Consider the following 24,925-nt stretch of genomic DNA (forward strand, 5'->3'; position numbering starts at 1 on the left):
AAGGGCAAATATATTCCATTTATATCAGGTATATGGAATAGGCAAATTCATAGAAACAGAAAGATTAGAGGTTACCAGGGTCTGTGGGATGGGCAGGAAATGAGGAGTTACTGCTTGATGGGTACAGAGTGCCTAATTTGGGGTAATGAAAATTTCCTGGATGTACACAACATTGTGTTACACAACATTGTAACTGCACTTAGCATAACATCACTGAGTTTTATGCTTAAAAATGGTTAAAACTGGGTGGTGTGATGGTGGCTCAGTGGCAGAATTCTCGCTTACCATACCAAGACCTGGGTTCAATTCCCGGTGCCTGCCCATGCGGAAAAAAAAAAAAAGTTAAAATTGTAAATTTTGTCACAATTTTTTTTTAAAGGTAGCAATCTCTTAAAATTTTAAGGCATGCATACTTGTACAAAGTCAGTATAGGTCTTTTTTTTTTTTTTTTTAGTGAAGGATAGTACATGCCACTGGTAAAGTAGACATTAGCTCCCTTTCGTGCACACCTCAGTTAGTATTGGCACAGTTATTGAGGCTTGATTTTTCCTATCTAAAAGGAGGCTTAGGAATGTCTTTCTGAGGATGAAGTTACATAGCATTAAATGATCAGTTTTCTCTACCTTTCTCTCCCTTTAAGGAGCTATTCAAGAAAATGCATTATTCTGTCAACGTATACACCCCATTTGACCCTTATAGCCAAGTAGGCATTGAAATAAATTAAATTAAAACTTACCTTAAGAAATTGAGGGGGCCTAAAAATTAATTTCAGTCAATAATCCCAAATTCTGAATTTTATGGATCAATAACACTGTTCATGGTTTATATTTTGTAGGAATATTTTTTACTCAATGTAGATAAATTATGTACTTTGCATCTTATATAACCTTATACAAAATGAAGAATTGAAGTCCTTACTAATATGTAAAATATAATTTAATTTTTAAAGAAACATTTTATTAAACTTTAAAAGTATTAGTACAGAGTATTTGGCTCTTAAGTAAATTTTCAACTCATAAATTTTATTTGGACTTATAGGAAATGTTTAGTTTTTAGAGGATCATTTGAAGAAACATTACTCATAATTTGTGGTCTGAAAAAGAAAGTGTATTTTGTTCTAATTTTTATTTCTTTATTTGCTTTTGGGTGTTAGCCCTTTTGGTGCAATGTTTTTTTCTAGAAATGTGAAATGTCTTGCTCTTTAGGAATTTAAGTCTTAAATTAGGTGAAAGATCTCTTTGTGCACAAAATATGCGCCCCAAAATAACTTTTCTCTATAGTATTAGGAGAACAGAAGTTTGCCCCAGTGAAGGGAGTAGTTGAAAAGAAAAGGATGCTTTTTTAAAATTATTTTCTTTCTAGATTGAATTTATAAATTGGAATAATAGATTGAAATGAAATATTTAAGTTATCCTGTACAAACATTTTAACATAAGAGAACCCTTTCATTAAAAGTTTTCAAGAGCTTTTTGATGTTTAAATGTACAGTACATTTATTACAGTTTAAAACTTGCAGCCAACCCACTTTTTTGGTAATTAATATAAGAATTCATAATTTGTTTTACGTATGTTTTGACTGGGGTAATGTTATAGAGTAGCTTTAAAACACAACGTAAATCACCTTTGTTGCACATACATGTTCCAGAGATCATAAAATGTATTTTTATTTATAAATTTTCCCTTTAGAAGGTCTAAATGATGAAATTGTTAATCTTACAAATGAAGATATTTTTCACATTTTAAAATAAACTTCATTTTTAAACTTTCTTTATAGTGTTTTTTACTGTTTCAATAGTATGATTTGTACCCATCATCATAAGGCTTGTCATTAAATTCTATAGTCTACTGGAATACAGTTCAGCAGTTTCAGATACTTCCCTCTAGCCACTCCAATATACCATAAACTAAAAAGGGATATCTCTATAATGCAAAAGAATAACCTCCAGGATAACCACTCAACTCTGTTTGAAATCTCTCAGCCACTGAAACTTTATTTTGTCTCATTTCTTTCTTCCCCCTTTTTCTCAAGAAGCTTTCTCAATCCTACCTCATCCCTGGAACTCATGTCCCACTTTACCAGGGAGATTTATACCCCCAGGAGTCATGAGAGTAGCAGGGAGGGCAGTGAGCTCACCTGCCAAGTTGGCTTAGAGAGAGAGGCCATATCTGAGCAACAGAAGAGGTTCTCTGGGGGTGTCTCTTAGGCATAATTATCAGTAGGCTTAGCATCTCCTTTGCAGGAATAAGCTTCATAGGGGCGAGCCTCAAGATTGAAGCCACAGCCTATTAAATTGGTTGTCCCCACTGCTTGTGAAAATATCAGGAATTCCCCAGATGGGGAAGTGAATATTCTTTCTTTGCCCCAGCCCCCAAGGGGACTTTGCAAATACTTTTTTATTCTCTGCCCAAATTACTCTGTATATATACCCATAATCTTTTGACATATTTAAGTATACCCAATGTTTACTTTACTTTTTCAGGTTGAAATGTTTCTTCTTGATAAGAGGGAAAGTGAATAACTTGTTTTATTTTTTCATAATTCTTCCACAAGCAGTAGGATTATGCTTTCTTGTTCTTAAGTGTTTGAACACAGGCTTTAAAAAAGAAAAAAAAAGAGCATCTCCTAATCCAGTGAGCTACTTCTTTATTAACTGCTGATCATAAACTATCTATTTCTAAATTCTAGTGTATACAGTCTTCTAATGGCCAATCTTTCCTTCTGCAATTATGAATTCTCTGTCTTTTACCCAAATTTCTTTCCATTTTCACATTACAGTTTTTTCATGAAGAATATACTTGTTAGTCAGTACTGCAAAGGAATTTTGGAATCAGACAGATTGGATCCATAACTCAGTTCTATCATTTATTAGCATGACCTAGTGTTTTAGATTCCTGGCTGCTAAAAAAAATGCCCTACAATGGATTGGCTTAAACAATGGGAATTAACTGGCTCATGGTTTTGAGTCAAGAAGAACTCCAAAACTGAGGAATCTGTGAGTGACTGCTTTCTTCCAGATCCTGTTCTGGGCCTGGCTGTCAGCAACCCTTAGTATTCTTGGCTTTTCTGTCATATAGCAATGCACACGGCATTGTCTTCTTTCTCTTCTAAGTTATCCTTGACCTCAAGCTTCTGGCTACTCCCTGTGGCTTCTCTTCCATGTCCAGTTTCCTTTGCTTATAGGCTCTAGCCATATTGATTAAAGTCCACACCCATTCAGTTTGACTACACATTCACTAATACTGTCTCCAAAAAAATTATTGACAGATGAGTTCATGCCCATAGGATCAGGGGTTGGGACCTGAACATGGCATTTGTGGGGGGACATGATTCAGTTTCTGATACCTAGCAAATTGCTTAAGAACTCTTTTTCTCATCTGTAAAACAAAGATATCAGTACTACCTTTTAGAGTTGTTGTGAGAATTAAATGAGGTGAAATATATAGAGTGCACAGTATATTCCTAATACATAGTAGGCTCTCAACAAATACTAACCAGTAATGTATTTAATTTATAAAAGTTCAAAATAGTAGTCACCTTCATTCCTTCTTGTACATTACAAAAACTGTTAAAAAAAAAATAAAATAAACTCTGTTCGGGTGGGCCACAGGGGCTCAGCAGGCAGAGTTCTCACCTGCCATACCAGAGACCTGGGTTCAATTCCTGGTGCCTGCCCGTGCAAAAAAACAAAAACAAAAACAAAAAAAACGCCAAAATGAAAGAAAAAAATAAATAAGCTGTTAGCAAAATAAAATCGAAGGTCAACTGAAAAAATTCACCTTCTCAGCAGACTGAGATTTACAGCCAATAATCAGAAAATTGAAATCTAAGCTTAATTACTTCTGTATACCTGGCCTCATGCCTGTTTTATACTCTGAATTAAAAATGTATCTAGAGTACATGAGTGGTTCATTGTAGAATGCTCACTTTCCATGTGGGAAGACCCTGGTTTAATTCCCGGGCCATGCACACACACACATACACACCAAAAAATATATATATAAATCAAACAAGACTTGTCCTAACAGTTTCTTATTTCCCCTATCAAAAAACAATAGAAAAAAACTGAGAGTAAGTACAAAATGGCTATTGTTCCCTATAGCAAAAACTTACTTCTTTTTTAAAATCCAGGAAAATGCACAAAAATACATAAATAAAAGGATTCAAATAAAAATTATTTTTCTGTAAGACTTCCTAGATGCCTTTAATATGTGAAACAAAAAGCCTGAATAAATGAACTCTTCCTAAACCATAGATATTGTGAGTTATCATAATAATTCAGAATGAAATTCTTTCTTGTCAATAATATTCACATGGAAAGCATTCTGTTGTACCTGTATTCCAAATCCAGGTGCTCTGAATTACTGGTAGAGAAAAGCCCTATTAAAAAACAGTATAAACAGAGCTGTACCAAATGACTACGACTCCAAGGAGAGGGCTTTTAAATTTCTAGCCAGAAAGTCCACAACTATCAGAATGGTTTCCAGAATGAGGACTTGAAGCAAAGCAATTTTCCAATCTTCCATTATGAAATGTAGTTAGCAGATGTAGACGAGATACACATACTGTACAGAAAATTTAACTTCTCTGTAAAAAAATCAACAGCTATATAAATTAAGATTTTAACTAAAAATTTAAAAATATTAGCTCATAGTAATACTTCTCCTTAATGTGCTTCTAAATTTAACCCATTTTAAAGTATTTATGGCAGATATGTTGAGAAGGAATGAAGTAAAAGGAGAAAGAAGAAAGGATGTGGAGTTTTTAATAATGTCCTATTTATGATGATGAAAGTTAAGAACTAAAAGATTTTGGTTAAAAACATAAGATCTGGAATCAGGAACCCCTGGATTTAAATGCTAACTCCACCATTTACTAAATGTGACCTCTTAAATGTATCTTAATTACCATGTCTCTTAGTTTCCTTATCAGTAAAATAGGGACAGTAACAGAACATACTTTAATAGGGTTGTTGATATGATTATATAAAAAGAACCATGTCTAGAATATAATAAGAATTCAATAAATTTTAGCTACTATTATTGTTATAATCACAATTACCTTATTACTTTACAAACTATATGTATAGGTAGGGATTCTGACTGCCAGGGATGAGCCAGGACCCAGCACCATGGGACTGAGAAAGCCTTCTCTACCAAAAGGGTAAGAGATAAATGAGACAAAATAAAATGATTTCACACAGAGTCGAGAGGTTATCCTGGAGGTTATTCTTATGCATTATATAAATGCTCCTTTTTGTTTATGGTGTATTGAAGTAGCTAGAAAGAAGTACCTGAAACCATTGAACTGTGTTTCACTAGCCTTAATTTTTGAAGAAGACTGTATAACTATATAGCTTGTATAGTGTGATCATGTGATTGTGAAAATCTTGTGTGTCTGATGCTTTTTTTATCCAGGGTATGGAAGATGAGTAAAACATAAATAAATAAATATGTAAAATCAATAATAGGGAGAAATAAAGGATAAAAATTGGGTAGATTGAAATACTATGGGTCAATGAGAGGGGAGAGGTAAGGGGTGTATGGGATGTAAGAGTTCTTTTTATTTCTTTTTCTGTAGTGATGCAAATGTGCTAAAAATGATCATGGTGAAAAATATACAACTATGTGATTATGTTGTGAGCCATTGTGTAATAACCGTTGGACTGTATGTGTGTGGATATCTCTCAATAAAAATATTTTTTTTAAAAAGATGGGTATAAGAAATAATCTTTGTGCCTTAAATGAGTCCCACTCTTCCAGCATAAACAAATTATATCATCAGTCACCAAAAGAGCTGATGTATGTGATTGTGGAGCAATTATCATTAAATTTATAGATGTTTTAGAAGAATGAACAGAAATCAAAAGATTCATTGTGGGCAAGTATTTCATTTTTCAAAAGCAGGAAAAAATATATTCTGAAAACGATATAATCCAATAAACTTAATGTCCACCTGTAGCATAATTCTAGATTGAATTTTAAAACAGATGGTTTTAGTCATTAGGGAAGCAAAAATTAAAACCAAATGAAATTCTATTTCTGACCCTACCAAGTGATGACAAAGATTTGAGGGAACTGAAACACTCATACACTGCTGGTGGGACTGTAAACTGGTCCAGCCACTTTTGAAAACAAGTTTGTGAGTTTTTTAAAAAGTAAAATAAACATGAGATATTTCCAGCAATTCCACTCATAGCATTTTTGTGATGCATTCCATTGATTTTCAAATGTTGAACCAATCATGTATACCTAGAATAAATCCCACTTGGTTGTAGCATATAATTCTTTTTCTACATTGTTGATTTTGATTTTGGTGAGGATTTTTGTATTTATTGTTCTGTAATTTTTCTTTCTTTTGTTGTGGGGGTCATGAAATGAGTTAGGAAGTGTCCCCCTTCTTCCATTTCTTTGAAGATTGTAGAGCGCTTACATTATTTATTTTAAAATGTTGTTAGATTTTTACCAATGAGATCTTGCCCTGGTGATTTCTGCTTTGGGTAGTTCTTAATTGTTAATTCTATTTCTTTAATAGATATAGGCCTATTTAGATTATCTATTTCTCTTTTTGTGAGTTTTGATAGATTGTATCTTCCAAGGAATTGGTCATTTCCTCTAAGGTAAAAATTTGTTCATAATATTCCTTTATTAGTTGGCATTAGTTGTGATGTCCCCTCTTTCATTTCTGATATTCGTAATTTGTGTCTTCTCTTCGTTTTCTTAGCGTGACTAGAGATTTATCAATTTTATTGGTCTTTCCAAAGAACCAGCTTTTGGTTTCACTGCTTTTTCTCTGTTAATTTCTTGCTTTCAGTTTCATTGATTTGTATTATTTCTTTTCTTCTGCTTTCTTTGGATTTCACTTGTTTTTTTTTTCATGTTTCCTTTGGTGAAAGTTTATTGATTTTAGATCTTTTTTCCTAACAAATTTATTCGGTGCTTATAAATTTCTTTCTAAGCACTGTTTTTGCTGCATCCCACAAATTTTTGATAAGTTGTATTTTTATTTCCATGTAGTTCAATATATTTTTAAATTTCTCTTGAGATGTCTTCTTTGACCTGTGGATTATTTAGAAGCATATTGTCCAATCTGCAAATATTTTGGTATGTCCCTCTCTGTCTTTCTGTTTATTTATTTCTAGTTTAATTGCATTGTGGTTTGAGAGCAGTCTGTGTGATATCTATCATTTTTAATGTGTTAAAGTGTGTTTTATGGTCTAGGATGTTGTCTGTCTTGGTGAATGCTCCATGTAAGCTTGAGAAGAATGTGTTTTCTGCTGCTATTGGATGTAAATGTCAATTAGATCCAGTTAATTGATGATGCTTTCAGTTCGGCTATACCCTTACTGATTGTCTGCCTGCTGCATCAGTCATTTGCTGACAGAGGGGGTGGAAGCCTCCAACTATAATTGTGTATTTGTCTATTTCTCCTTACAGTTTTATCAGTCTTTGTGTTGCATGTCTTGATGCTGTTATTTGGTGTATACACATTAAAGATTGTTATGTCTTCTTAGGCAGTTGTCCCTGTTATTTATGTAATGTCTGTCTTTATCCCAGATTATTTTTACTTTTTCTGAAATCTCTTTTTTTTGGAACTATTATAGCTACATCAGCTTTCTTTTGATAAATGATAGGATAGCATGGTACATTTTTCTCCACCATTTGCTTTTTTTTTATTTTTTACTTTTTTATTGTATAGTATAACATATATGCAAAGTAAACAAATAAAAAAGCAATACTTTTCAAAGCACTATTCAACAAGTAGTTAGTTACAGGACAGTCCCAGAGTTTGTCATGGGCTACCATATGATCCTCTCAGATTTTTCCTTTTAGCTGCTCCAGAATATAGGAGGCCATTTACTTTTAATATATCTGTGTCTTTATATTTAAAGTGGGTTTCTTGTAGACATCATATAAAATTAGGTCTTGTTTTTTTAACTTCTCTGATAGTCTCTCTCTTTTATTGAGACTGTTCACATTTTTTTAAAACTACACATAGTAAAAAACTTTTGTTGACCAAAAATCGATGAAGAAATAATCTCCTTGAAGTATTTCTCTAAAACTTCAAGTGAGAAAATTGTACTTCACAGAAATGTTGCCATAAAAGGAAACTCGCTCTTGTCTTGATAAAATAATTTCAGTAAAATAAAAAGGATATGGAACAGAATTCTGCTGTGTAGACATTTGATGCAGAATTAAATTGGTTTATTAAGGTTCTGTAAAGTACTGTCTAGATGAGAAGTTGCACCATGTTGTTGTCATTCTAGTAACAATGTCCATATTACTAAACACAAGGGGAATGTCCTTAGGGATCAAGAGAGTAAGGACAAAACATGCACTGGATTAAAGTGAAGGATTCAAAATAGTGGGGTCAAAGATCTTGAACACATTAAAATCAATTCTGCAGGCCACTGTAGCTCAGCTGGGAGAGTTCTCGCCTGCCATACCCAAGACCCAGGTTCGATTCCCCGTGCCTGCCCATGGAAAAAAAAAATCTCACATTTCTGGGTGGGCCACGGTGGCTCAGCAGGCATAGTTCTTGCCTGCCATTCCAGAGACCCGGGTTCGATTCCTGGTGCCTGTCCATGTTAAAAAAAAAAAAATTAAAAATCAATTTATTTGATCAAATAAAGATTCTTTATTGTCTAATTAATACGTCTGAATGTAACCTTTGACTCATGAAAAAGAATTTTACTAAAGTAATTCCATGAAACTTATCATCCAAAGATATAGAGTTTTCCTTTCTAAAGAATGAAAAATATTTGGCTCACCAATTTAAGAGAATGTCAAATTCTTTAACATGGCACTGGCAATGAATTGCTGTTCTTTCGCTCTCTTCCCCTCTCAGTCTGTCTCTCTTACTCTCTCAAACACACATGTATGCACTTTGATGGCCATAACATTTGTTAAGAATGATTGCTATAACATTACTTGCGTATAGCATCCACCAAATATGTTGACAGAGAAATCAAAGGTAGTCACAGATTCTCAGTTTAGACCATTTCCATTTAAAGCCTTTATTGATATAGTTGGATTAATATCTACCTTATTTGTAACTGTTCTCTATTTGTGGCCCTCTTCCATCCATCCTTCCTTTCTTCCATCTATCCATCTTCTACTCTTTCTGCCTTCCCTAGTTTTAATTGAACATATTATATGATTCCATTTTCTCTCTTCTCTTAGCATGTGTTATGCTTCTTTTTTAAAAGTTAGTTACCTAGAGTTTGCGATATACATTTACAGTTAATTGAAATTCACTTGCATATCACACTATACCATTTCACAGCTAGTACAAATACCTTATAATAGAATATTCCCAGATCCCACCTCCTGTCGCTTATAACTTTACAGTCATTCAATTCAATTATCCAGTCATTTAATACCTTGTTGCTATTGTTTTGGACAAATTGTTGGGTTAAATCAGTTAATCAGAAAAATAAAATATTTCATTTTATCTTCATTTGCAAACATTCTTTTTATAGATCTGAGTTTCTGACATATCATTTTCCTTCTCTCTGATGAACTTCTTTTAATATCCCTCAATCAAGGGTTGCTATAGAAATAGCTGATAGTGAAGTCCCAGCCAAATGAGTAATCAGTGAAGACTCGAAGGCAAGAAAAGTTGGATGAAATATGAGCATAGAAATGTGCTAGCGAACATGATGTTGATAAGGCCTACTTCGACCTTGCCCAAAGTGGTGTGGGTACATGGCATCATAGAATATATGACATTGGTGTTTTGAGGAGGAGAGTACTTAATGCTTTTAAACATGGCATATTTGTCATGATGCCAGGGCAAACTGATGTCTAGTATAAATGTCCAGAAAAACTAGTTAAGACACAAAAATATAGCATCTATTAGAACATATGTTAAATTATATCTGGTTGTGTGTATATGTCTCCTTAACATTTGAAGGGTAATTTTGCTGAATACAAAATTGTAGGTTGGTGGTGTTTTTTTTCAACACCACTCTTGCTTAATTGGTTTTTTTTTTCAACCCACTCTTGCTTAAATGGTTTCTGAAGGGAGGTCCAGTATAATTCATTCTTTATTTTTTTAAACATAACAACATACAAACATGAGCGTTCTTACCATATTATAATTTCATTCTTGGTATATAATGAATAACTCACAATATCATCACATAGTTGTATATTCATCACCATGATCATGTCTTAGAATAATAGCATCAATTCAGAAAAAGAAGTAAGAAGAAAAAAAATTCATGCATACTATACCCTTTACCCCTCCCTTTCATTGATCACTAGCATTTCCATCTACCCATTATATTTTAGCCTCTGTTTCACCCATTTTTTTCTATACCCCTTACCACTCCCTTTCATTGATCACTAGCATTTCAGTCTACTAAATGTATTTTAACATTTGTTCCCCCTATTATTTATTTATTTTTAATCCCTATGTTTTACTCATCTGTCCGTACTGTAGATAAAAGGAGCAACAGATACAAGGTTTTCACAATCACACAGTCACATTGCGAGAGCTCTATCATTATCCAATTATCTTCAAGAAACATGGCTACTGGAACACAGCTCTACACTTTCAGGCACATCCTTCCAGCCTCTCCAATAAGCCTTCACTAAAAACGTGATATCTATATAATGCGTACGAATAACCTCCAGACTCTGTTTGAAATCTCTCAGCCATTGACATTTTATTTTGTCTCATTTCTCTCTTCTCCCTTTTGATCTAGACAGTTTTCTCAATCCATTGATGCTTAGTCCCACCTCATTCTAGGATTTCTGTCCCATGTTGCTAGGAAAGTTTACACCCTGGGAGTCATGTCTCATGTAGAGTGGGGAGGGCAGTGAGTTTGCTTGTTGTGTTGACTGAGAGAGAGAGGCCACATCTGAGCAGCAAAAGAGGTACTCTGGGGGTGACTCTTAGGCCTGTATTTAAGTAGGCTTAGCCTATCCTTTGTGGGGATAAGTTTCATAGAAACAAACTCCAAGATTCAGGGCTTGGCCTATTGCTTTGGTTGTCCCCACTGCTTGTGAGAATATCAGGAATTCTCCACATGGGGAAGTTGAATTTTCCCCCTTTCTCGCCATTCCCCCAAGGGGACTTTGTAAATACTTTTTTTATTCACTGTTCAAAACACTCTGGGATTTATTGGGCCATCACTCTGGACAAACCTACAAAATCTCATGCCCTACTCAAGGTTCCATGTACTTACGGTGTTTAATTAAACTGTCCATATGTTATATTAGGAAATGTACTAGTCAAAATATAAATTTTATACACAATAAACATTTTTTGTGTTTTGTCTCACACATAAGTTAAAGTTTTAAAATATGAATTACCATCGATTTTCAACACCCTGCAATATTGACATTCCTCTGTTCTTCCTCATACAAAAACATTTTTAATATGTACATTTAGTCACTATCCTTGTACACTCTACGTATTCCTACATTATACCATCTCAGTCTTTATTGTCTATCTTTCCTTCTGAATTCATTTGTGCCCCCAGCCCTCCTCCCTCTATCATTCTCACATTCAGCTTCATTCAGTACACTAACATTTTTGTATTACAGGTAGGTAGTATTGTTGCTATCCATTTCTGAAGTTTTACAATCAGTCCTGTTGCACAATCTGTATCCCTTCAGCTCCAATTACCCAATATCTACCCTATTTCTATCTCCTAATGGTCTCTGTTCTTAGCTGAAATTCTCCAAGTTCATTCATTAATGATAGTTCATATCAGTGAGACCATACAGTATTTGTCCTTTTGTTTCTGGCTAATCTCACTCAGCATAATGTCCTCAAAATCCATCCATGTTGTTAGGTACTTTGTAACTTTATTCTTTCTTACATCTGCATAATATTTCACCATATGTTTTTACCACAGCTTGTTTAGCCACTTGTCTGTGGGGATGGACAGTTTGGCTGTTTCTATCTCTTGGCAATTGTAAATAATGCTGCTATAAACAGTGTTGTGCAAATGTCCATTTGTGTCCTTGCCCTCGTGTCCTCTGAATAGATACCTAGCAATGGTATTACAGATCATATGGCAATTCTTTACTCAGCTTCCTGAGGAACTGCCAAACTGCCTTCCACAGTGGTTGTACCATTTGACATTCCCACCAACAGTGGCTAAGTGTGCCTCTTTCTCCACATCCTCTCCAGCACTTGTCATTTTCTGTTTTATTGATTATGGCTATTCTCGTGGGTGTGAGATGATATCTCATTGTGGTTCTAATTTGCATTTTTCTAAAACCCAGTGAAATTGAGCATCTTTTCAGGTGCCTTTTAGCCATTTATATTTCCTCTTCTGAGAAGTGTCTGTTCATGTCTTTTGTCCATTTTGTTTTGGGTTGTTTGTCTTTTTGTTGTTGAGTTAAACAATCTCTTTATATATTCTGGATACTAGACCCTTATCTGATATATCATTCCCAAATATTGTCTCCCATTGTGTAGGCTGTCTTTTTACTTTCTCGACAAATTTCTTTGATGCACAAAAGCATTTAATTTTGAGGAGTTCCCATTTATTTATTTCTTTCTTCAATGCTTGTGCTTTGGGTGTAAGATCTAGAAAACTGTCCTATTATAAGATTTATAAGATATTTCCCTACATTTTCTTGTAAAAGTTTTATGGTCTTAGATCTAATGTTTAGGTCTTTGATCCATTTTGAGTTAATTTTTGTATAGGGTGTGAGATATGGATCCTCTTTCATTCTTTTGCTTGTGGATATCCAGTTCTCTAGGCATCATTTATTGAAGAGACTGTTCTGTCCGAAGTGAATTGTCTTGACTGCCTTATCAAAGATCCATTGTCCATAGATGAGAGGGCCTATATCTGAACACTTTATTCTATTCCATTGGTCAATATATCTATCTTTATGCCCGTATCATGCTGTTTTGACCACTGTAGCTTTGTAATACATCTTAAAGTCAGGTAGTGTGAGACCTCCAACTTCATTTTTCTTTCTCGGGATATTTTTAGCTATTCAGGGCACCTTCCCCTTCCAGATGAATTTGGTTATTGGTTTTTCTATTTCTGAAAAGTAAATTTTGGGGATTTTAATTGGTATTGCATTGAATCTATAAATCAATTTAGGTAGAATTGACATCTTAACTATATTTAGTCTTCCAATCCATGAACACGGTATACCATTTCATTTATTTAGGTCTTCTGTGATTTCTTTTAGAAGTTTCTTATAGTTTTCTTTGTATAGGTCTTTTGTATCCTTAGTTAAATTTATTCCCAAATATTTTATTCTTTTGGTGTTGTAAGTGGAAATTTTTATTTGATTTCCCCTCAGATTGTTCATTACTAGTGTATAGAAACTGCAGATTTGTGAGTGTTGATCTTGTAACCATCCACTTTGCTGTACTCGTTTATTAACTTTAGTAGTTTTGCTGTAAATTTTTGGGGGTTTTCTACATATAGTATCATATCATCTGCAAACAGTGAGAGTTTTACTTCTTCCTTTCCAGTTTTGATGCCTTCTATTTCTTTTTCTTATCTAATTGCTCTGGCTAGAACTTCCAACACAATGTTGAATGGCAGCGGTGATAGTGGACATCCTTGTTTTGTTCCTGATCTAAGAGGGAAAGTTTTCAGTCTTTCCCCATTGAGGGTGATGTTAGCTGTGTGTTTTTCATATATTTCATTTATCATATTGAGGAAGTTCCCTTCTATTCCTACCCTTTGAAGTGTTTTCAACAGGAAAGGATGTTGAATTTTGTCAGATGTCTTTTCTGTGTCAATGGAGATGATCATGTGGTTTTTCTGCTTTGATTTGTCAATATGGTGTATTACATTAATTGATTTTCTTATGTTGAACCATCCTTGCATACCTGGGATGAATCCTGTTTGGTCATGGTGTATAATTCTTTTAATGTGCTGCTGGATTCGATTTGCAAGAATTTTGTTGAGGATTTTTGCATCTATAGTCATTAGAGAGATTGGTCTATAGTTTTCTTTTCTTGTAATATCTTTGTCTGTGTTTGGTATGAGGGTTCCCCATAAATAATATGATCATTTAAAAAACCATCCCCTGTTGCTAGATTTGTGCTTCTAAAGAGAGTATAGTAGAGGTTAAACTTGACACCTTTCAGCTCTCATACAGTCGTAATGGTTTTTGTCTCTATTGAAGTAATAGTTTTTACCTGTTTATGTTCTTAGCATATGTAATCTGTAAGATGATGCTGACTTTATTGATTTCTACTAAAGGAAAAAGCATGATTGTTTCCAAACATTTAATTCTATCTGCTATTTTGAGATTCTTTTCTTTTTCTCAGTTTTCTCAAGCTATTTATGACTCTTGTTATTTTTCCATCAGTTTAAGATCCTTAATGTACCCATGTCATCCCAACTTGCTGCAAATCATTGGAACCAGCAACAGGCAGAACAAGAAGAAAGAATGAGAATGAAAAAGCTCACACTAGATATCAATGAGCGGCAAGAGCAAGAAGATTATCAAGGTAAAAAATGTGTTCAAGGACAAAGGTGGAAAATAGTGATGTCTTTTGTGTTTTTAAAAGATAGAGGCTCTGGGTGGGCTGCAGTGGCTTAGCAGGCGGAGTTCTCACCTGCCATGCCAGAGACCCAGGTTTGAGTCCCGGTGCCTGCCCATGTAAAAAAAAAAAAAAAAGATAAGAGACTAAATGATGTTATTCTCCCTCACCGTTTCATATCATGTTCTCTACAAATTTAGTCCAAGAAGTTAATTGTTTTATCTGTCCGTTTCTGTCATTTTCCTCCCCATATTTGTAAAATACCAGTCACAAAATTTTGAACATGTTTTGCTAACTCTGTAATTCAGTTACTTTCTGTACTATTAGGTATGTTTATAAATGAGTTAATCAGTTTATTTATTTGTGAAAAATAACATATATACAAAGAAAACAGTAAACTTCAAAGCACACCACAACAATGAGTCCTAAACAGGTTTCAGAGTTGGTGTGGGTTACAATTCCACAATTTAGGTTTTTCCTTCTGGCTGCTCCAAGACACTGGAGACTAAAAGAAATATCAGTATAATGAGTCAGCAGTCATACTCATTTGTTAAATCCTGTCTTATAACTCCCTTCTTCTTTGATCTTTCTTTTAGTCTTTAGGGGTATTTAGACCATGCCCATTCTAATTTTTTCATTTTGGAAAGGGTTGTTAATTATATGGGATAGGGGGATGGAACTAGTTGATATTCTGGGGAGGCTGGCCACTCTGGGTTTCGGTACTTACCTAGCCTAGAAACCCAACTGGAGGTTGTAGGTTTCTGGAAAGTAATCGTAGTGCATAGAACCTTTGTGGAATCTCAGATAAAGCCCTAGGTGTTCTTTAGGGTTAGCTGGAATGGTTTGGCAAACCATGATAAATAGCAATATCTAGCTGAAGCTTGCATAAGCGTAGCCTCCAGAATAGCCTCTCAACTCTACTTGAACTCTCTCAGCCACTGATACCTTATTTGTTAAAATTCTTTTCCCCCTTTTGGTCTGGAAGGCATTGTTGATCCCATGGTGCCAGGGCCAGTCTCATTCCTGAGAGTCATCTCCCACTTTGTCAGGAGACTTTCACTAGCCTGGCTGTATGTCCCACATAGCGGGGAGGGTAATGGAATTAATCGGTTTTAATTGCCTCATGTTGCCGACTGACTGTGAGCAAATTAATTCAACAAATATTTATTCCGTTTGCCTGTTTGGGAAACCTGGTCTTGATCCCATGCTTGTTCACATTTTAGGGTATATGCAAATCAGGATTCTAGTTTTATACAAACATATCTTATATATTAACCAGGATTCTAGTTTTATGCAAACATACCCTGCACTCTTGTGCTAATTGGAGCCATAAACATAGAGTCCCTGAGCACTCTTTAGTCTGCCTTTTGGCATCATGTGTCAGCCAGATGGTAGCACTGTAAGCACCACCATCTCCTTAGTTCTACACTGACCAAACTGCTCTTTGTGCAAGAGAGTGTTTTGTAAATAAATGTTTGAGATTTTCTCTTTTTTAATTCTACTTCTAGAATCTTCCCTCCCAATTGATGCACAGTCTTAGTAATAATAAAAGCTTACACTCACACCGAGTGCTTACTGTGGGCTGCCCAAAGCATGTAATCCTCACAACAACTCTGTGCAATGAAAACTATTACTATCCCCATTTTACATTTAGGGAAATTGATCCTAAGGTCCCATAGGTAATAAGTGGCAGAGCTGGGATTTGAACCAATATTGTCTAGCTGTAAACACTGCTCTTAGCTATTGAAATATACTGCCTCTTATATTGTTGTACTACCTCATAAGACACTTGCATAGTGGCCAAATTGACAACAAGGTGAACATTGGATATTAAAATAATCTCATCTCTTGACATGTCCTTTCAGTATTTCTTAATCACTTTAGCCTGAACTATGGTTGTTTTTCTTTTGTCAGCGACCAACTGAACAAATAAAATTGATCTCCTTAGGATTTTATTTGCTTTGTGAGGGGGAGAACATTTACTAGTGTTAACATCATTTTCTTTTTTGCTCCTAATTACAGAAATGCTGCAATCTCTTGCACAGCGCCCAGCTCCAGCAAACACCAATCGTGAGCGCCGGCCTCGTTACCAACATCCAAAGGGAGCACCTAATGCAGATCTAATCTTTAAGACTGGTGGGAGGTAAGACAGTCTTCTTTATTCCTTCCTTAGCTCTTTGTTTTCATGATGCCCAGATAAATAAATTAGAGAATCCCATATCATAATCTTAATGGTAAAGGCCTAATATTTAGCAAAATAAAAAGTCTTTGAATCATAGATATTTAAGAAAAGAAAAAAATCTGTTTTATACAGTAATTAAAACTGCTTTTTTTTTTTTTGTCATGGGCAGGCTCCAGGAATTGAACCCGGGTCTCCGGCACAGCAGGCGAGATTTTACCATTGAGCCACCATTACACCACCCTATTACTGCTTTTTAAAAAGACAATGCATTCTGCCACACAGATCTTGGCTTTCACTCTCTCTGAATGGACCTCTCTGGGTTTTAAATTTTCTTTTTTGCCTTTATAAAAAGGACTAGTTATAGGGGGTGCAAGGGAAGTTCAGTGGTAGACTTGCCTGCCATGTGGGAGACCCAGGTTTGATTCCTGGTCCATGTACTTCCCAAAAATCAGACAAAAACAAGCAAAACAAACAAACAAAAATTCAACAAATGGTATTGCAATTATGGAATATTCATATGGAAAAATAATGAAATTTTTTACAGCATACCAAAAAAAAGACTAGTTTAGATTAGTTTGAGAAACTTGCAGGTTTTGTGTTAGAATTTTTCAGGTCAGTGATAAGTAATCTTAATGTTTATAAAAACAAATAGCCTGTATTCTAGACTTTCAAGCATGTGGGTAGAGTTTGCTTTGAGATGTTTTATTTCTTTGTTTTTTACATTCTGAAGTTTTCTGATGGGATCTATGCCAGTTCTACTTATGATTACTGGTGGTGTTTAATGTGAAATAGTTAAAACTCTGAGGAATTTCATATGTAAGTTTCTCCCTAATGAGGCCTCATTCTTCTTTTTTTTTTTCATTCATCTTTTTTTAACGAATAAAATTGTTTAAAGTTTTTTTTTGGGACCTAAGTTAAGAATCCCATATTGTTAACTGAATTGGATTTTCTGTCTTGTGGTGGGATTAGAATGAAAATTGACACTGGCTTCTGCTACTCTTACTGATCTCATTTGGGATTGGTATTAGTGTAGACTGAGAATATGCAGTGACCCCAAGAACCCACTTTATTGGTAGAGGTAGTGTGGGAGAGATGAAGGGGAAAGGGCTGGGGGCAGCAGAACTAGTTCATTATTGAGGAAGGTACACTGGGGGAAATATAGATGTTGGAGCCTGTGTCTTTTACTCTAAAATATATTTGTGTATTTCTGATACAATTTCTCTTTGAACTATATGCTCTCATCTTATGCTAATCAAATTGCAGTTTAGAAAATCTGTTTGTCATCCAGTTTGGGAATCTGTTCTTTAACATCTGTGAAATGTAATTTTTAAAAAATCCAAGTTAGTGATGATGTACAAACCTATTAAATTAAGCTTAATATAAGATATTTGGTTATTTTAATTATCCAGACCTCATTGAAATCCTTTTATAAAGCTTGTTTTACTGCTGCCAAATATAGAAACTAGGTTAACAGGCATTATGTTTTTTGCTTTTACATTTTCTTAAAAGTTGCTTTAAATAATTATCAAGAGTTCTTGCCTTGTCATCAGAGAACAAAACTGCTAAAAGTATATTTGTCTTGATGTATTCCATCAAAATCTCTGTCCATGTTGCAGCCTATATCTCAGAACAGCATTATTTTTATCAATACCTAATCCCTTCTCAATTTAGATATTGCAAGTATGGCATCTTTCCCTAATTTTTAAATGTTTAGGTGTCAGAAATTTACAGTCACTAAGTATGGGGTTTGATTCCATGATTAATCTCTGCTTTAGGATTTGCTTCTCTCAGCATCTATCCACCCATTATCGACCATGGGCTCAATCTATCGACCACGTCAGGGAAAATTAAAAAGTAGTGGAAGACAGAGTCTGTATACTCAAGCTTACAGTCCATTGGGAAAACCAAATTCTAGTACTTGAAAGAACTAATTCTTTCCTAGTCAGTTAATTATTCATGAAAACATTGATTTATGTCTGTTTAAGTACTTTAATAGATTTGTCTATTAAGTGCCAGGCATTTCCTAGACAGTAGGAAACAAAGATAAATGTGGGGGAACAGATGTTTAGAATTATAAATGCAGTAATAGATGTGTATATGAGCACAGCAGTAGGTCTTTTTTAGTGTGCTACCAGTTATTCAGTAGTTTTCAGAAGTCTTTATTGATTCTCTGTTTTCCCTCCCTTTTTTAAGTCAAACTTCCAAGGAATGGCAACACTTGCCCTTTCCATCTTACACTCCCCAATCGCTATTTGGTTCACTGGAGTCCTCTACCCCTGCAATTTCACCGAATCTGTCACTTCCACTGAAGTGACCTCCTTATTGCTCACTTCAGTAATCTCTTCTGAGGCTTTATTTCAGCAGCATTTAGCATTGCCTTATTCTTGAAAGACTCTCTTCCCTTGGGTTTTTGTGACTCTGCCCATCTTGCAGTTTCTCTCCTCCCTCTCTGACTGTCGTACTCCTTTGTGTGTGCTCTTTTCCATCTGTGAATGGTAGTGTTCCTCAGGGTCAGTCCGAGGCTCTCTTTTCATGGTTTACTCCCTGAAGGAGATGACACCCCTCCCAAGGCTCATAATTCTCCATTCTGTAGCCCAGACCTCACATTTTAATTTCTTCTAAACAACCACCAAATGCTCAGAGATGCATCAGCCTCATAAAACACAAATCCTCCCTCCTAAGTCTGTTTCTCCTCCGCTTTTCTCTAGCCCAGTAGATGGAAACACTACTCACCTGTTGTCCAAACTAGAAAAAGAGCATTCAGATTTGACCCCTTCCTCTCCCTCAGTTTCTATGCTTAATTAATTAACAATTCCTCTATATTCTACTGCTAACTGACCCTCCTAGTATCCATTTTATTCCACCTCCACTGCCAAGACCTTACAGTCAGCTCCCATCCTCTCATTGGATTACTGCCAGCAATCTCCTGGTAGATTATTTAATCTCCAATCCCAACCTCATCCAGCTCACTCATTCTTTCTAAAATGCAAACCTCAGCTAAGTTACGGAAGCTCTTGTGCTTAAACCTTTCTCCTGCCCCTTATGACCTGTGGGATGTAACCTAAACTGTTCGCCATGGATAACAAGCCCTGCACGACATGAGCCTACTTAGCTTATTGGCTTCTTCTCTTGCTGTTTTTCCCCTACCCCCAACCTAGCTGTCCTTTTTGTTTTTCTTCTGTCTTCCTCCTAGTTAACTCTGCTTATCCTCCAGATCTCACCTTAGTATTCCAAGGTACATTGGTTAGTGATTGTTCATTGTTTTTCCACAGCCCTGGTCCTACTTAATCACCTGTTTGCTTAGCTCTGTTCTCCACTAGATAAAAGGTTGTAGGAGGGCAGGGACTCCTGGCTTGTTTTCTGTCCTCCATCCTCATAAGTCTTGGTACCGGTATCTGGCCATAGTAGATGCACAGAAAATATTAGTGCGGTGCACAAAGGAGCTTTTTAGTCTCTGTTTGTCATTGAGACACTTTCTTCCATAAAATCTGATTGGTGATCCCATTCTGTTCCTCAGCTCTTCCCTCTTGTTCTTCTGATTAGGGGAGGGTCTGGCCTGGCCCAGAATTAAAAAGAATTTTTTTTTTAATTTTTAAAAAGAATTTTTCTCAAGAGTCCCAGCTCTTGAGCTGTTTTCTCTTCCTGTTTGTTCTAGTTTGTTAGCTGCCAGAATGCAGTATACCAGAACTAGAATGGCTTTTTAAAAGAAGAATTTAATAAGTTGCTAGTTTACAATTCTAAGGCCAAAAAATGTCCCAATTAAAACAAGTCTATAGAAATGTCCAATCAGAGGCATTCAGAGAATGCTTCTTGGTTCAAGAAGACTGATGATGTTCAAAGTTTCTCTCTCAAGTGAGAAGGCACATGGTGAACATAGAGCATCTCTCTCAGCTGGAAGGACACATGGCAAACATAGTATCATCTGCTAGCTTCTTCTCCTGCTTCCTGTTTCATGAAGCTCCCCAGGAGGCATTTTTCTTCTTCATCTCCAAATGTTGCTGGTTTGTGGACTCTCTGCTTCATGGTGCCACAGCATTCTCTGCTCTCTCACTTTCTCCAAAATGTTTCCTGTTTTATAGGATTCTAGTAAACTAAACAAGACCCACCCGAATGGGCAGAGACACATCTCCACCTAATCCATCTTGACAACCACTCTTGATTGAGTCACATCTCCAGGAAGATGATCTAACTCAGTTTCAAGCGTACAGAACTGAATAGGGATTAGAAGAAATGGCTGCCTTTACAAAATGGGATTAGCATTAAAGCATGGCTTTTCTAGGGTACATATATCCTTTCAAACCAGCACAATGTTTAAAATCTCTTCTTAAAATCATAATTTGACAAAAATCCTAACTTGTCCAGCATTCTTAGACTGCCACTCTGTAAAGTATCATGCATGCTCTCTTCAAAGCCAGTTCTCCTAAAATGTAGGCATGGACAAACACTGTAGAAGAACAGCGTGCATGATACTTTACAGTATCATTGTAGAGGAGCATAACTGATGGGATGGAGTCTCATGGCGCCTCTTTATCTTCTTCTCTTTTTAATTCTGGGCCAGGCCAGACTGAGTATAAACATGTTATCTAGAGTAGAGCAGTGAATTCCTCTGTGAAGGAGGGGCAATTCTTTGCGTGAAGCCTGAGAAACTTTTCAATTTGATTCTTTTATTGGCTAGTGCTTTTTTTTTAACGTAAGTTATTAATAGCAGTAATGTTTTATGGCAACTAAAGGGAGATTTATTTAGAAACTGGTTATTAAAGCAGTTTAAAATTTTTTTCGCTTGTGGCTTTTGATGGCCTCCCAGACTCTAATAATAATTTTTATATTTTCTAATCAGGGACCCTTGAAGTAGGAGTATAAATTAAAATTTCAGCCCTTCTCCTTGGACAGTGATGTTGTAACAATTTACAGTATATGCTTATAATTATTATGAATGGCAATAGAACTTAAGCAGAACTATATTCTGTAATACAAACAAGGCTGTTTTTCTATTCTGCTAGTACTGAAAAGACTGTAAAACAGTATCTTTGGCAAGTATTAGTACTGATTTATGTGCTGTAAATCCATATAGTTTATTCCAGGGTTCTCAAACTTTCAAATACATCTGAGACTTATTGAAATGCAGAGACTTATGGAAATGCAGGTTCTGGTTCATTGTTAACAAACTCTCAAGTGATGCCAGTTGTAGGTCACAGGGGGCTATCCTATCAGACATTTTTAAACCCAGCCTAAGGAGAATCCACATCATTCTTTTCATGTCCTTGTCACATAAGTGATAGTTTTGTTATAAAATGGAGTCCCTCAAAGAAGAATAGCATTTTAACCCTAAGTGTACATTGTGAATAGTTTTGAACTCTTAGCTTTTTAAATCTCTTGGAATGATTGTTCATCTGTAAACCAGTCAAGTGATACCCTTCACTAGAACCAGTGATGCAAGTATATGTTACTATCAAACACTGTGAGCATTTTTTCTCTAACATTCCTTGCATTTTTTTAAAGTCTTTTAATTTAGACAGTTATTTTGTCTTTTGCAAGACAAATTTTACAAGAAATAATTCTATGTTTTCTTTCTTTCTCAGGAAATGCTGGGGTTACTGATCTTTTTTTTTTCTATTTAGTTCAGTTCTGTAAGAGTTATGAGTACATCTACTGAGTATATACTTTTCCATATTTGCGTTTTATTCTCTTAAAATTTCTCGTTGATGTTATTTGCCCTTTGAGAAACAAGTCATGAATTTTTAGCATCTCAGAAATTAGTTATAGGAAAGATCCAGGGGCTGTGGTTCCTTCCATTTACTGTCAGGTTGGCTCTTTTGGACACCCCTCTGCTATTGTTTTGTCTTAATCTAGTACGGAGCATTTATGCTCAAAAAATAAAAAAGCAGTAATGTGTTTGGAGAAGTCACTAAGCAGTGGCTGGTAGTGTTTGAGGAACATTTTCTTGCCAGAGGTTTCTCCTACAGCAGTCAGCTCTTAACGTTGCCCTATTTGTGCCTTCAGGAGACGTTGATCCAGCAGCACGTGTCATTTCATTAGGTCCTGTATCTGATGTTGTGGATAGTGGAGTCCTCCAGCAATTGAATGAGAGCAGCGGACACATCTCAGCATGTCGGTCTAGAGAATTGCGAATCTAAATCTGGGACAGGCTGGGGCCATGAGGCAGAACCACCAGCCTCTGCCAACACCGGAACAAGCCGACGCTTCCAGATATGGCGTAAAAGGCCTTTTGTAATGGGAACCACGTGAGGGTTAATCTTCTCTTGGGAATGGAAGTCAAGACACGAGGTGGTTGACTTGACTACTGAGCAGTTACACCAAGAAGAGCTGTTAATGAGATGATTGAGCCAGAGAAGAAAAGGTTGCGATGGTAATGGTATGGGGGAAATGAATTTGCATTTTAAACCTGATTTGAGTTACAGTGTCTCTGAATTGAACATCCCATGTTGGAAGAAGATACATTTGGGGGCTCCAGGACTACAGTAGAAAAGTATAGAGCAAGCAGTAAAATCTTCTAGTAAAAACTTACATGCAGGACAACAAAATGATGAAAGATATCCAAATGCCAGATAATCCACCAGGAAGGTTTTTGTTTAGGAATTTGTTTCAAGAGAAACAAGGAATGAGGGAGAAAAATCAGTTTTGTCCATCAGAGTCAGTAATATAAAATTACCTGTGAGGGTAAAAGAAAAATGTGAAGACTGTTAGTAATATAACGAATGTTAATTCAGATGGCTTAAAGAAGTCTGATACCAGCCCAAGGACAGGGATATAGTTGAGCCCATTGTAAGTATCATTGAAAACAGCAATGTGCTGGTCAGCACGCCACAGAAAACGAACGAAGGACAACAAGCAGTGGATCCAAATAGTTTGTTGACCTTCATGGGTTTACAGCCTCTGTCACGAAACAAAGTATGGAAATAAGTAGAGCTTTTATTTTGCTTTTGTTTTGTTTGGTTTGGTTTGGTTTTCCCCACTAAATAGAAGTGAGGGTTCTTAGTCTATCTCTGACAAGCTGTTGATTTTTTAGGACAACTGTCTTTCGTTTGCTTTTCCCCCCAGCGTAGTGAATTTAGTTCAAGCACACATCTATATGCTACAACTGGATTACATCTTTTTTTCTAGCTATTTTGCATTTTTTCTTTTACCATTTTTCAGTTTCTGCATGTAGAATTAAATAAGAAACAAAACTTGTAAAGTTGTAACATTTCACATGGAAATGCTGCCCGATCTTCACCAGCTTCAGAAATCTGACCTTTGCCGATGCTGCAATAAAGTGTTGTAATTTAGGTTTGGCGTGGTTCTGTTTATTTGATTTGGGTTTTGGAAACCTATTAAAAGGGCTAGTCATTATCCTCCAAGGTCATCTTTGTGCTTTATAAAATATTCTCATAGATAGTTTATTTGGCATTTCACTATTAGTATTACTTTCACTTCAGCATTCCATATTTGCAGTATTTGTATGGATGTCTGGGTTTACCTTTTGGTTTAATACACAAAGTAGCCTGTGAGTCTAGTAGAAACAATATTTTTAGAATAAGCTTAAAGCTGTTTAAGATGGGAAATGTTGGCCTAGCATAAGGCAGAGTCTCTGACTTTACCCAAGTGTGTATAGCATATCTTTCAAATCTTTATTGATGACCTGTATGCTATTACCTACTATTCTTTTGTTTAGGAGACTAGTTCACATTTGTGTATTATTTCTAGGTTTTGAATTGTTGGAGGAAGCCAGGGATTCACCCTTTCTACTAAATTCACCCTTTCTACTACCTGTCTTACGCGAGGTGGAGTAGATCTGAAGATCTGCCGTGCCGTACTAGGTTATCTTCATTCACCTTTCATCTTTCATCTGGAAAGAACAAGGTCACTGGTAGTGGGACTGTAAAGTGGACCAAATCTGACCCTTCGGAATGTTGGTGCTTTATCCAGTAAGATTACTGTAACAAAGATGGATTGTTGATGACCAAAAGATTAGCAATATGTAGAAGAGGTTCTGTGTTAATCACGAAAAAGCGTTTTTATATTTAAAGTAACAAGGAAGGGGCACAGCCATCTGAATTTTAGAAAATACTGTGATTTTCCTCACATTGTCAGTGTTTGGGGCCTTCTTTTTTTACCCTGTGTGATTCACCAAAGGTAAGCCCATGTTAACGGGCCTAGCTGTCTGACTTCTCTTCCATTGATCTTTTGATTTCTTTTTGGAGAATAAGCTAAAAATGGCCTCTGGGCAACCCACAGATGTCTCAGAATGAGTCTGTACTGTCCTC

At 35.7% G+C, this 24,925-nt stretch overlaps 1 protein-coding gene across 5 annotated transcripts in view; it reads left to right on the top strand.

Moving 5' to 3' along the window:
• Positions 1–23,947, top strand: part of UPF2 (UPF2 regulator of nonsense mediated mRNA decay) — a 179,165-nt gene extending 155,218 nt beyond the window's left edge. For 3 of the 5 annotated variants that reach the window (XM_077169427.1, XM_077169428.1, XM_077169429.1), the window contains 4 exons: positions 14,305–14,446; positions 16,502–16,622; positions 16,831–16,866; positions 22,662–23,947. In XM_077169427.1, coding sequence (XP_077025542.1) covers positions 14,305–14,446; positions 16,502–16,622; positions 16,831–16,866; positions 22,662–22,671 — 309 coding nt within the window. In that variant the 3' untranslated portion in view covers positions 22,672–23,947. Of the gene's footprint in view, positions 1–14,304; positions 14,447–16,501; positions 16,627–16,830; positions 16,867–22,661 lie in introns of those variants that run through there. The other 2 variants (XM_077169431.1, XM_077169432.1) reach the window with 2 other exon arrangements.
• The last annotated feature ends 978 nt before the right edge of the window (positions 23,948–24,925 follow it).

The sequence above is a fragment of the Tamandua tetradactyla genome, chromosome 7 (genome assembly GCF_023851605.1).
Source record: "Tamandua tetradactyla isolate mTamTet1 chromosome 7, mTamTet1.pri, whole genome shotgun sequence".
Taxonomy (NCBI): Eukaryota; Metazoa; Chordata; class Mammalia; order Pilosa; family Myrmecophagidae; genus Tamandua; species Tamandua tetradactyla.